General features: G+C 45.3%; 1 protein-coding gene across 6 annotated transcripts in view; it reads right to left on the minus strand.

The window, feature by feature from the left end:
* The window catches only part of LOC126542452 (tetratricopeptide repeat protein 37), an 88,742-nt gene that overhangs the window by 55,131 nt on the left and 20,806 nt on the right, over window positions 1-12,805 (minus strand). For all 6 annotated transcript variants that reach the window (XM_055077254.2, XM_050189522.3, XM_055077256.2 and 3 more), the window contains 3 exons: window positions 10,696-10,845; window positions 6,283-6,384; window positions 5,136-5,251 (listed from right to left, as the gene is read on the minus strand). In XM_055077254.2, the coding sequence (XP_054933229.2) occupies window positions 5,136-5,251; window positions 6,283-6,384; window positions 10,696-10,845 (368 nt within the window). The remainder of the gene's footprint in view (window positions 1-5,135; window positions 5,252-6,282; window positions 6,385-10,695; window positions 10,846-12,805) is intronic.

The raw sequence follows: 12,805 nt of genomic DNA on the forward strand, positions 1-12,805 counted from the left end.
GGTTCGGTGACAACAGACAGTGGATAGAACCATCGATAACATTTGAGAAACTTCCGACACATGCAGGCACATCCTGCACTGTGCAATAACATTTGCTAGGCAGTGAAACACGGTCGCCCGATAAAGATAAACAAGTACACATGTCAATACCACCCTCTTAAAAAGCATCAACCCGATGCTACAAACAAACAAATGTAATAAACAAAAACACCCGTAGCAAAGAAACACCCAAAAAAAGGAAGTTCGTCAGCATGCGTGAAAGGGCTTAAGATGCACCACGTGGACCACATCAGAACGTGCGCAATGCCGCTGTGAACACGAAATGCTGTCTGGCACGACCTCATAGTCCAGTACGCCATTACGTCAGATGACCTTGTAGGGTTTGAAATAGCGTGGCAATAGTTTCTCGCTGAGTCCTCATCGGCGTATCAGGGTCCAAACCCAAACACAGTCGCCGGGCTGGTACTCAACATAGCGTCGTCGAAGGCAGTAGTGTCGGCTGTCGGTACTCTGCTGGTTTTTGATCCGTAGGCAGGTGAGCTGTCGGGCTTCCTCAGCACACTGGAGATAGGTGGAAACGTCAAGATTCTCTTCATCGGTGACATGCGGCAGCTTGGCATCGGGAGACATCGTCGGGTTCCTGCCATAAAGCAGCCTGAACGGCGTGGTCTGTGTTGTTTCTTGCACCGCCGTGTTGTAAGTGAAAGTTATGTACGGCAGGACGGAATACCAGGTCTTGTGTCCAACATCGACATACACTGCTAGCATGTCGGCGAGGGTCTTATTCAGGCGCTCCACAAGACCATTCATCTGTGGTTGGTAGGCAGTTGTCCTCCTGTGGTTTGTCTGACTGTACTGCAGAATGGCTTGGGTGAGCTCCGCTGTAAAGGCCGTTCTTCTGTCAGTGATGAGGACTTCTGAGGCGCCATGTCACAGCAGGATTCACTTCGGCTGCGCTACCTTTTGGCAGAGCTTTTGTTTCAGTGAAGCGGGTGAGGTAGTCCGTCGCCACGACGATCTACTCGTTTCCAGATGTTGACCTCAGAAAGGGTCCCAACAAGTCCATCCTAATCTGCTGAAATGGTTGGCAAGGAGGCTCGATTGGCTGTAGTGATCTCACTGGCCTTGTCAGTGGTGTCTTGCATCACTGACAGCCTCAGCATGTCTTGACATAACGGGCGATGTCGGCGGTCAGGTGTGGCCAGTAATACTTTTTCTGTATCCTCAATAGTGTCCGGGAGAATCATAGGTGCCCAGTGGTCGGATCGTCACGTAGGGCGTGCAGTACTTCTGGACGCAGCACTGAGGGAACAACAAGAAAGTAGTTGGCGCAGACTGGTGAAAAGTTCTTCTTTACGAGTAGGTTGTTTTGAAGCAAGAACGAAGACAACCCTCGCTTAAATGCCCTAGGGACGTCAGTGTGCCCTTCCAAATATTCGACGAGGCTTCACAGCTCTGAGTGTGCTCGTTGCTGTTCAGCAAAGTCTTCCGAGCTTATTATTCTAAGGAAGGCGGCAGCGTCCTCGTTGTCTTGCAGAAGCGGGTCAATGGGGGTGCGTGACAGGCAATCGGCATCAGAGTGTTTTCGTCTGGACTTGTAGGTTACAGTGATATCATATTCTTGCAACCTTAGGCTCTACCGCAACAGCCATCCTGAAGGCCCTTTAAATTCGCTAGCCAACACGTGTGATGGTTGCTGACGACTTTGAATGGCCTGCCATATAGGTAAGGGCGAAATTTTGCAGTAGCCCAAATGATGGTGAGGCATTCCCTTTCGGTTGTACAATAATTGCCTTCCACTTTTGACAGCGACCAGCTAGCGGAAGCTATCACCTGTTAAAGTCTATCTTTTCTCTGGACTAGGACCGCACCGAGGCCTAGGCTGCTGGCATCAGTGTGTATTTATGCATTGGCGTCCTCATCTAAGTGTGCAACTACCAGTGGAGACAGCATGCATCACTTGAGTTCTTCAAATGCGTCAGCCTGCGGCGTTTCCCACTTGAACTCGACATCGCATTTAGTTAGATGTGTCAGGGGCTCAGCGATGCATGAAAAGTCCATGACAAAGCGCTAGTAGTAGGCATACATACCAAGGAATCTATGCACTGCTTTCTTGTCGATGGGCTACTGGAACTTTGCGGTGGCAGCCATCTTCTGCGAGTCAGGGCGGATTCCAGATTTGCTGATGACATGGCCAAGGAACAGAAGCTCATCGTAAGCGAAGCGGCACTTTCCTGTCTTCAGAGTGAGCCCTGATGACTTGATGGCCTCTAGTACTGTCGCAAGCCGCCTAAGGTGATCATCGAAATTTCTGGCGAAGACGATGACGCCATCCAAGGAAACAAGACAGGTCTGCCACGTCAATCCTGCTAAAACCGTGTCCATCACGTGCTGGAACGTTGCAGGCGCCGAGCACAGTCCAAATGGCATAACCTTGAACTCACAGAGGCCGTCTGGAGTGATGAAGGCAGTCTTTTCACGATCCCTCACATCGACTTTTATTTGCCAGTAGCCAGACTTGAGGTCCATTGACGAGAAGTATTTAGCATTGCAGAGCCGGTCCAATGCGTCGTCTATCCCTGGGAAGGGGGTATACGTCCTTCTTCGCAATCTTGTTCAGTTGACGATAATCAATGCAGAAACGTAGGGTTCCATCTTTTTTCTTCACCAAGACAACAGGAGATGCCCAAGGGCTTTTCGACGGCTGGATGATGTCGTCGTGCAGCATTTCGTCGACTTGTAGCTGACTAGCTTCGCGTTCTCACATCGAAACTCGGTAAGGGCTCTGGTGGAGTGGTCGAGCACACTCTTCGGTTATTATGCGATGCTTTGCAACTGGTGTTTGTCGAATCCTCGAAAACATCAAAAAGCAATCTTTATATTGTCACATAAGACTTCTGAACTGTCGCTGTTTACTCAGGGGGAGACTTGGATTTATGTCGAAATCTGGTTCGAGAACTTTGGTCGTTGGGCTAGATATGGCAGAATCCGAGAGGACAAACACATTGCTGGTTTCTACAATTTCCTCGAAATAATTCGATCGTCGTGCCCTTGATGATGTGCTTGAACTCTTGGCTGAAGTTGGTTAGCATAACTTCCGCTTTCCCTCCGTGGAGTCGAGCGATCCCTCTTGCGATGCAAATTTCATGGTTGAGCACTAGGCGCTGGTCGCCCTCGATAACACCTTCGACGTTTGCGGGTGTTTCGGTGCCGACGGAAATAACAATGGTCGAGTGAGGCAAGATGCTCACTTGATCTTTGAGCACACTCAAGGCGTGGCGACTACGACAGCTCTTCGGTGGTATCGCTTGATCTTCCAACAGCGTTATAAACTTCAACTTTAGGTCGATGACTGCGCCGTGTTGGTTCAGGAAGTCCATACCGAGAATGACGTCTCGTGAACACTGTTGGAGAATAATGAAGGTGGCCGGGTAGGTGTGGCCATGAGCCGTAATTGTTGCCGTACAGATTCCAGTCTGTGTTATTAGGTGTCCTTCAGCTGTCTGAATTTAAGGGCCTTTCCATGCAGTCTTAACTTTCTTCAACTGGGCAGCGATGGGTCCACTCATGACGGAGTAATTGGCTCCTGTGTCCACTAAGGCGGTGACTGTGTGGCCGTCAAGAAGCACGTCGAGGTCGGTGGTTCTTTGTCTTGCGTTGCAGTTAGGTCTTGGCGTCGGATCACGGCTGCGTCGCGTTGACCTGTGGCTGGTACATGGCGTCGTCAGGTCGTCTTTCGTCGGCGTATTCTTTGCTTCCAGACTTTGTCAGGATGGTGGCGTCTTCTCGAGACAGGATTTTCGGCGTCTTCGTCAGCGGCGGAGGATCTTCATCAGTTCGACGAACAGCAACTGCACCTTCATCAGTTGCTGCTTTTAGTTTTCCGGATATGGGCTCACAGACCAGCCCCGGACTGGGCCAGTGTATGGTCCGCACGAAGCCGCTACGGAGTAGGTCTCATGTTGTCAGGGTTGACTCTCAGTTCTCGAACCACGTTCTGGCAGCGTCTTCTAAGGCGAAGTATACATGCCGCAGCTTGTCTTCGGAGTCCCAGTTGTTGAAAGACGCGATTCGTTCATAGGTCTCTAGCCAGGATTCTGGGTCTTCAGTCGATGATCCATGGAAAGATGGGGGGTACCAAGGTTGTTGCAGTAGAATGGGGGACGCTGGAGCAGCCGGTAGGGTTGTCTTGGCCACGATCTTCTTGGTCTTCTCAGGTGGAAGTCCGTGCTCCGGGGGCAGCTGTTGCAGTCGGCGGCTTGCTCGATATTCCGGGACGATGTTGGTGTTGTCTTTGTGGTCTGGGCTTGGATCACGGCTTGTCGGGGGCGTCCGGTACATGAACGAACTAGCACATCCACCAGATGTAATGTGGTAGTGATGGTGAAGCAGCAAAACTGTGAATGGCGAAACTAGTGTTTTATTGGACGAATCTGTGCCCTCAAAACAGGCTACACTCAAAACACAACGATAGTGGCGAACACAACTGGCGATCGTCGTAAATTTGATCAGCTACAAGCTTTACTACAAGCACATCGGCTTTTATAAATCAGTCATCGAAGGTTTTAGAGTAATCGCTGGTGCCCATGGGTCTTCCAGAAAGTTCTACACCATTCGCATCGCGCATACATGAAATTAGATTACACAAGGTTCGGTGACAACAGACAGCAGATAGAACCATCACTAACATTTGAGAAACTTCCAATACATGCAGGCACGTCCTGCACTGTGCGATAACATTTGTTAAGTGGTGAAACATGGCCACCCGATAAAGATAAACAAGTACATGTGTCAATATCATGTGCGTTTAGTGAAGAACTTGCCTAGCCACTTTGTGATATTGAAAGTTATGAACAAATTATTACTTTTTCATGTGGCTTTCCTCTGCAAACTTATTTGAACCATTTGCGCAAGCAAAAAAAAAAGATCTAGTATATTTTGTCATATTATTTCTATCATATAAGGGTCAGCACACAGATGTGAATACTTAAGCACATAAGAACTTCCGCAGTTCACCCCTGTTGTAATGCCGCTGCCACAGCTGGGATTCACTTCTACACCCCCTACTCAGCAGTGCCACGCTGTAGGCACTGAGCCACCACAGCAAGTAATTGAGAACTTGCTAAGAACTGCACCTTTTGCAAAGCTGCCGACGCTTCCTCATGACACTGCTGTGCACACAGAGACTCAGCCAAACATAGCAGGAGCTTTTGGGACATCCAGTCGCTAGCTGCTGCTGATAAGGAAAGGCCTGCAACAACAAAACACACCTGTCTGTGTAGGAGCTCTTCCTTCTAATTGCTGCCTTTGGAATGCAGATCTGCAGAACTGTTAAGATTGCTTTCACAAAATCAAGTCAATCTGGTTTTATAAACTGATCCGCTGAGGCCCGCTAGGACTTTGTTTTTTTTTTACATGGAAGGTAACAAGTGAAAAAAAGAAAAGCATTTCCATCTCTAAAGTTGCACATCACAGTTATGCTACCACTTGTGATTTATTGTGCACAGTACACATAGAAACTCTATGTGAAAATGATAATGAACAATCAGGCTGAATGATAAGGCACACGACTAGAAAATTACAAGAGTTCTGAAAGTCAGGCAGAGGAACAAAGAACAGTGCCAACTGGGCTAGACACTTCCCATTATTGAAAGACTGTCTGAACAACACAATTAGATGTGCGTAAAAAATTACTGCCAAAGATGTCTCTTAAGATGATTACTTTGTTTTGAATACTTGAGAACAATTTATTTTGAAGTGGTCTGGGAGCACTAGAACAGGACTGAAAGAAAGAAAAGTGCTTTTGCTGTCAACTTGTTATATTGTATATTACAACACAGAAGTCGTATAGCACTAGTGGCTTGCAAGCATGTGCCTAACACCGAACCTAATACATAATGATGGCATAAATTGTTTGCTGAAGAGATACCTGCACTGGGCAAAGCATATTCAGGAAAATACCTTCTTTTGGCGATATTCCCACATTGTGGTGACCTTGAAGAAGGAAAAATGCGAGCTAAAAGGCAAGCACATTCATCGGTAATCAAATCTGATCCCATATGTCAAGCTCATCTACTATTTATACATGTCTCACCGTACATTCCACCTTCATCGCTGATACATGGGTACATTTGAGAATGTACAACACTACTTGCAATGGTGCACAATTTGATCAGACACACACACCCCTTTTGCTATAGAATTGGTGACGACAATCAAGAAATTTTGGGGACTGTAGGCACCCCTTGCACCAAGTGACAGCATGATAGTAGCGAGAATCACCATTCTGGGCATGCACCTCGGCCTTGCGGAAGTTGCGTGTCTGAAGGCTGCATAAGGAAAGCAACAGGCTTGCCTCCCTGGAGCTGCGTCCAACGTCCACAGCTGCAATAAAAAAAAAAAACAGATTTCAAGTGGGTTACAGAACAAAAATGAACACTAATTGTGTGCCTTGGTTTCATTTTTAATTACAAAATACAATTCTATTATAGTTCATGTGAATGCTTTAATGCAGCTTAATGCAGAGCCTTGAATTTAGACAAATGACTGCATCGAATGTGTAATGCTCACACATATGCAAACAAGCCCACATGCATACAATTGGCTATAAATATTGTGGGCCCCTTTACTTGATATACAGGGTGATCATTTTCAGTTTTACGGAATTTTCTAAAATATCGCCTGTGGCAGATAGCATAACTCTTGTCGTTAAGCAGGATTAGTCGAAGTGGCGGACATTACTGGTACGCTAAATCGAAATACATGTCCAACTAATTAGCACAAGTGACTAATTCATGTCTTAGCTAATTACAACTGTGGCCTGTGAATTTGCAAGATGCATCCACTTGAAATGAATTTCCAGGATTACAACAGTTTTGAGATGTCATTTTCCAAAGTTGGAGACGAAATACAGGGTGTTCCAGTTACATTTGTGCTTCAATGCATAAAACAGTGTTCTGCTAAAAAAAAAGTATGTGGACCAACAGTGAACTTTTATGGCTGTTTGATTGCGCATATGTCGAAACTGGCATCATTCTGGAAATTCATTTCAAGTGGATATGCCTGAAAAGCTCACCGGCTACAATTAGTAAATTACATTATGTGCCATAACATAATTAGGAAGTTAATGATCGATATTTGTTAATTTGTTGATATCTTTCAAGATTTCGTCCAAACGTCTGCCTCTCTGAACAATTCAGCTCAAGGACTAGCATTATGGTAGCTTCAGCAGGCGATTTTTAAACATTGCACAAAACTTAAAAATTATCATCCTGTACACAGATTTTTAGAAGTGAGCAAATATTCATCACTTATTAGCAAAGTGTATATGTTTCATTAAACTTAGATGGTCAAATCATACAATTCAGTGGCAGTGTTAGATAGTGTTATTAAAATTTGTAATCGCTTTTAAAATAAGAATGGCCAAAAGTGCACATACAATATGTGCACTGATGCTGGAGCTTACTACAAGCTCAATGCATCTGTAACAGAAGTTGCCATCCATTTAAAAAACATGGCATCTATTGCCATTTCATGCCCAAGAAAACCGTGGCCATTTATGCGATACTGAAAACCAGCTAAGATATCCTGCAAGGAACCCATTAAAATGCAGATGAGCAGCGTCCTAAAACATCAGTGACTCAAATGGTGAAAGAACTCTACACTGGCTCTGCCAAGGTAACCATTAGCCATCATGGAACACTGCACTGCGAAGGAATACTTTCCACATAGACGTAACAAATCAAGACATTGGACACACATGAAGTGCAGATTAACAACCGTTTAATGACAGTGACAGAAAAAAGGTATGTATAGCGAAAGTAAGAAAGATGCATGGTTACATAGCTTTTTTCTATCTATGCATCAAGTTGCATGCGTGTCAACTTGTTTTTTCAGAAGTTCACTTTCTTCGTCATTTAGTGCTACGGATGGTGCACTAACACATGTTCCGTTTCTTCACAATGCAATATGGAATGCTTCGATGATCTCTCTGTGCATTTGTTCCTTGTGCGTGGCAATCACAGAAGTTTTCTCAAGCTCTGTCTAGCAAGCACACCTCGAGCAGTGTGCAGTGAGGTTTCCACATAACGGTGAGCTTTTGCAGGCATAGTTGTGTTCTTGTAGCCATTCGTTAAGAGATCGATCGGTCTGGCCAAAGTATGCATACACGAAAGACAGAGGGATGTTGTGGACCAAACTTTTTGTGCAGTCTACATACTTGCATCTGTCTTTAATGATGCACGTTGACCTTCCTAGATCTTGTTTGGTACTTTTGTTTACTTTGCGCACATTCCTTGTGCGCATTCAACTGTGCTGCTCTTCCCCTCTAGTAGCAGCATGTGGAAATAAAGCATGCAAAAATTAGCTGATGCACATGCACAGTCTCGGGGCAACCAAACACAACTGCTTCACTGTTGGAAATGTTTTTTTTTTTTTCAAAATTTTGGGCTACCAAGTTGGGGGTGTGGCCATTACATGGTCTATACGATATAGTCAATGACTGCAAATGCAATGGTCATATAGTCAATGACCATTGGACGATATAGTCAATGCAATGGCAAATACACCACTGTGCAACTCGAAGAGAACTGGTATTGATGTGCCGGCCAATTACGTTCACTCATTTCCGTGACATTGTGGAGAGGCAAACTTCTTTCAATAGCAGTGCCTCTCAGGAACCAAGTTTCAGAACGCAAAGGCATAGAGAGCAGGTGTACTGGATGGATGGAAACAACTTTATTTTAAATCCGGCAAAGTTTGACGACCTGGGCTCAGGTCTCCCATGAGGGGACTTCGAGGCCTTGCCTCGTCACCACCTCTCGGGCCTGCTGGACAGCCAACTCTTGCATCTTGAGGTTGGAGCTGCGCAGAGCAGTGGCCCACTTTGATGCAAGAGCCTCCGGAGCTACTGCCATTGTAGCTGATGTAACATGACACTCCTACAACATGTGTGAGAGCGTCGCTCTAGTTTCCTGAAATAATTTGCAAAGAGCACTCGGGTACTGCGCGGGAAAAATATGCCGCAATCGCACCGGACTGGGGAAGGTTTGTGTCTGCAGTCGTCGCCAGACAAGTACCTGGCAACGTTTCAGTTTGGGGTGAGGTGGGGGCAGTAACTGCCTGCCTAGCTGGTAGTGCTTGGTGATGTCATTGTACCTGACCAAGCGTTCTCACGTGTTTTGAACCTGGAGTTCTGAACTCGAAGAGGCGGTCTCCAATTCTGCGTGCCGGGTCAGTTCTCGCGCAGAGCGGTGTGCCACCTCGTTCAACTTAGGGGGGCCCTCATCGGTGGGGGTGGCGACATGCACTGGAAACCACATGATCGTGGTGCTATTGAAGTGCTGTCGACCAGCTTTCCTTAGAATCTGGAGGGCTTCGGAGGAAATGTGACCCGCGCGTAGTTGCGAATTGTGGATTGTGAGTCGTTAAAAACTACCTTGCAGAGGGGTTCTGTAAGAGCAAACGCAATCGCTATCTCTTCCGCTGTTTCAGTGTAGTATTCCGTTGCGACACTACACAAGTGCGTAAGCCGGGAGTTAACGTCTACAGCCGTGAACCGGTGTTCTCGTGTGTATTCTGCGGCGTCTACGAAGCGCATAGTCCTCTTTCCATCCAAAGAGCGCAGCAGTGCCTTGGCACGGGCCTGGCGTCGGCTGTTTTGCAAGTGAAGCTCACACTGATAATGCTATAAGCCAGACGTAAGATATATTGTTAGTGAGTGATGAAGGTTGTGAATGAATGTGCGCGTAAATGGAAGTGATGATGATTATGATGTACAGGGTTTCATGGCACAAAGGATAAATGGGAGTGAGTGCCAGCAGGTTTGAGTGGATGTGAGTATGAACAGGAGTGAGTACCAGTTAATGTGAATACACACAATATTTAGTGGCAGTTATTTTGATTGAACATGAGCAGAAAATAAGTATCAGTGAGTGAGTGGGTGCTCGCAATATGAGCGAGAACCCACTCATATTGTCGACCTATGGATAATGCATAGTGATTCATAATGCAGAAGCAACTCACCAAAAGTGACATCTCATTTAAAGCAATTTGTAAGGTTGTCTCTGACTAGAATGTGTTTTTGAAAACCCTGTGACTGAACACAGCATAAGGTGACACCAAAGGTGCCTATCGAAATCAGAAATTTTTGCACTTCATGGCTTGGTCTTATGCCACAATTTTGCATTCTTAGAGCCCATCAAGGTTCTTACACACGGTGTGCGATTGAGAATTGTGTTGAGAGGGCATTTACATGGGCACAAGGCAAAACCCAGCTCTGACAACAATGTATCATGACTTGACTTACTGCAGAAAATACAGGATGAGTTTTTGTGCCAAGTCACATCATGCAACCATGCACACTTGGACAGCTGTCAATTCTGCTTCCTCATTGTGTCAGTTGAGTCGTATGACGTTAAGTCTCGTACTCAATGAACAAAGCATATTATAAAAATTGTTGAGTTGTCTTGGTGCACCCAAGAAAAAGGAAACCTTTCAGTTGCTTTGGATGTAGGAAAACAAAATATACTGGAAATCAAGAAAGGTACTGTGCATATATGGTACAGTCAGGTAGCGACTTAGCGTTCCTGCATCCAGTATGTCTCGGCACTCTGACATTGGCACATGAGGCAATATATCTTGTATTTCCCATTTAAAACTTGCTCAGAATGAATTCTGCATGCAGCAACAGCTTACCTTTTGCAAGAGCCTCAAAAGCGTCATTTGCATTTCCGGAAGCATACAGGTGGGTCGCTTTTGCTAGCCACCCAACCTGAAGGTTAGGGCGTTTTTCGATAAGTTCCTCGATTTTGTCAATTTCTGCTGAAGGTTTTGGCTCTTCCCAACCTGCAGTTATAATAAAAAAATTTCAGACAAGTTGCTGCCACTGCTCCAGAAGTGGTACCTTATTCCAACCACAGCCACAACAACAGCCCACTTTCCTAAATGTTGTTCCTGATATTGGCATCTTGACAAGTATTCCAACTCCCAAATATGCAATAATATAATGAGAATAATTTGATAATTAAGATTCAGAAAGGTAGAAAAGTTTGTTAGCTTCTAATCATATAACCCAAGCACATCTAGAGCATAGGTACAGAAGACTTGCAAGCACATTTCAAAATTCAGCTAATATGCTGCAGCAACGATCCTCTATCTTATCACTTGCAGGGATCTCAAGTAAGCTAGGCGGAATTCTTCCAGAGCCAAGGTGAAGCAACAGATTTTGATTCTGTGCTCTTTCTTATGTGACTTGACCATACAGGGCATTTTTACCAGTGTATTTCTATGAAAACACCAACTGTAAGCAGTATTAGAAACCTAGAGGTCATGGCCATCAAAGAGGAGATGTGATGATTACTCAACGGTGTTACTACAGTCTAGCCCACTAATAACAATCCTAATTATAATGAATGCTCAGTTATTACAAACGAGGATAACATGACAGTCCCAATTTTTATGCAGTTTATGGCAGTGTCTTAAGTAAAATGAACAGGTCGCTCCTCTGAGCTCATTTAGAGTAAACATGGCAGTGTAGCTGTGGAAATGATAAAGGCTGCTTGAACAAGATTACTGCGCACAGCATAAAAACTGTTTTTGCATGGCTAGATTCTTGTGTGGAGCATGAGAGCCTGGAACTGTGATGCTCAGAACCAATGACGACCGACATGCGGAGTAATGGCAGTGTATTGTTGAAGCGCAGTTGAGTTAGGGTGGCTAGAATGGGGAGGTGTGAAGAGCAGCCACTAGGAGCTTGGCCCCAAAACGCACCAATGCCATGCGGTGGCACTGTTGGCGAGGGCACCACTGCAGCCTTGGGAACAGCTATTGCAGCGTTCGTGCCATAGAAAACTCGCACCGCTTCCTCAGGCGCTTCCATCTTATCTTGAAAAAAATTATATCGTGTCCCCTTCTGCTGGCTCAATCTTCTGTAACACTATTGGAGTTCAGCAGTTCATTAATGGTAACCCTGGCCATCGCCGCGAAAAGCTGCTGCAGCGTTTTCACGTATGCCTTCAACGGACTCATGTAGTATTTCGCAAGTAAATTTTTCAGTGTAAACGTTTTTGCCTTCCCTTGGCATGCGAAATAATCGGTAAAGCTGTCAGGGCTCAATCTTTCCATATTGCTTCTGATTTTCATGTTGCCTCCGCTTGCACCCAATGAAGTATACATGTAAAAAGCCTCAGTGGGCAGCTCGAGATGATATATATTTTAGAAGCATCAATTTGTTAAAGGCGCCCTGAAGCACTTGGGCTTTATACAGAAGATCACAGCGAGGGGGATGCCGATGTGGAAATTCACCTGGAGTGTCCATGCAATGTTTATCACAACAGAATGCCAATGAACACTGCTCATACATTTGACAGTATATTCCAGATTCTAATGCACCCCCAAACCAAACGCGTGCACATCTTCCATGTGTCCAAAAGTGAAACACTAATGTATGAATGACATTAAAGCTCCTAAACAAAGTAGAAATATCACGCACACCCAATTTAGGAAAATGGGCAAGGCTCTAATATATGTTAAACAATGGTCGCCGTTTTTCTAAAGCCAGATTCGCCACAATGCATCCGTGTTATGTGGTACAGCATACAAACACCGCGAAGGAGGTTTCGTATCTTGTCTGATTGCCTGGTGCAGGCAGTTTTCGGCCCAATTTTCTTGAAAAAGACGCGTGTTAGAATCGGGTAAATACCGTAAGTAGACATTGTGAGCAATGGTTATTGCTTGAACATCTTTCAGAGCAGGCCGGAATTAGGTGTTTCCGATTGGAAGTAATGTGTGTTCAATCATTTACTGT

Source organism: Dermacentor andersoni, chromosome 2, assembly GCF_023375885.2.
Source record: "Dermacentor andersoni chromosome 2, qqDerAnde1_hic_scaffold, whole genome shotgun sequence".
Classification (NCBI taxonomy): domain Eukaryota; kingdom Metazoa; phylum Arthropoda; class Arachnida; order Ixodida; family Ixodidae; genus Dermacentor; species Dermacentor andersoni.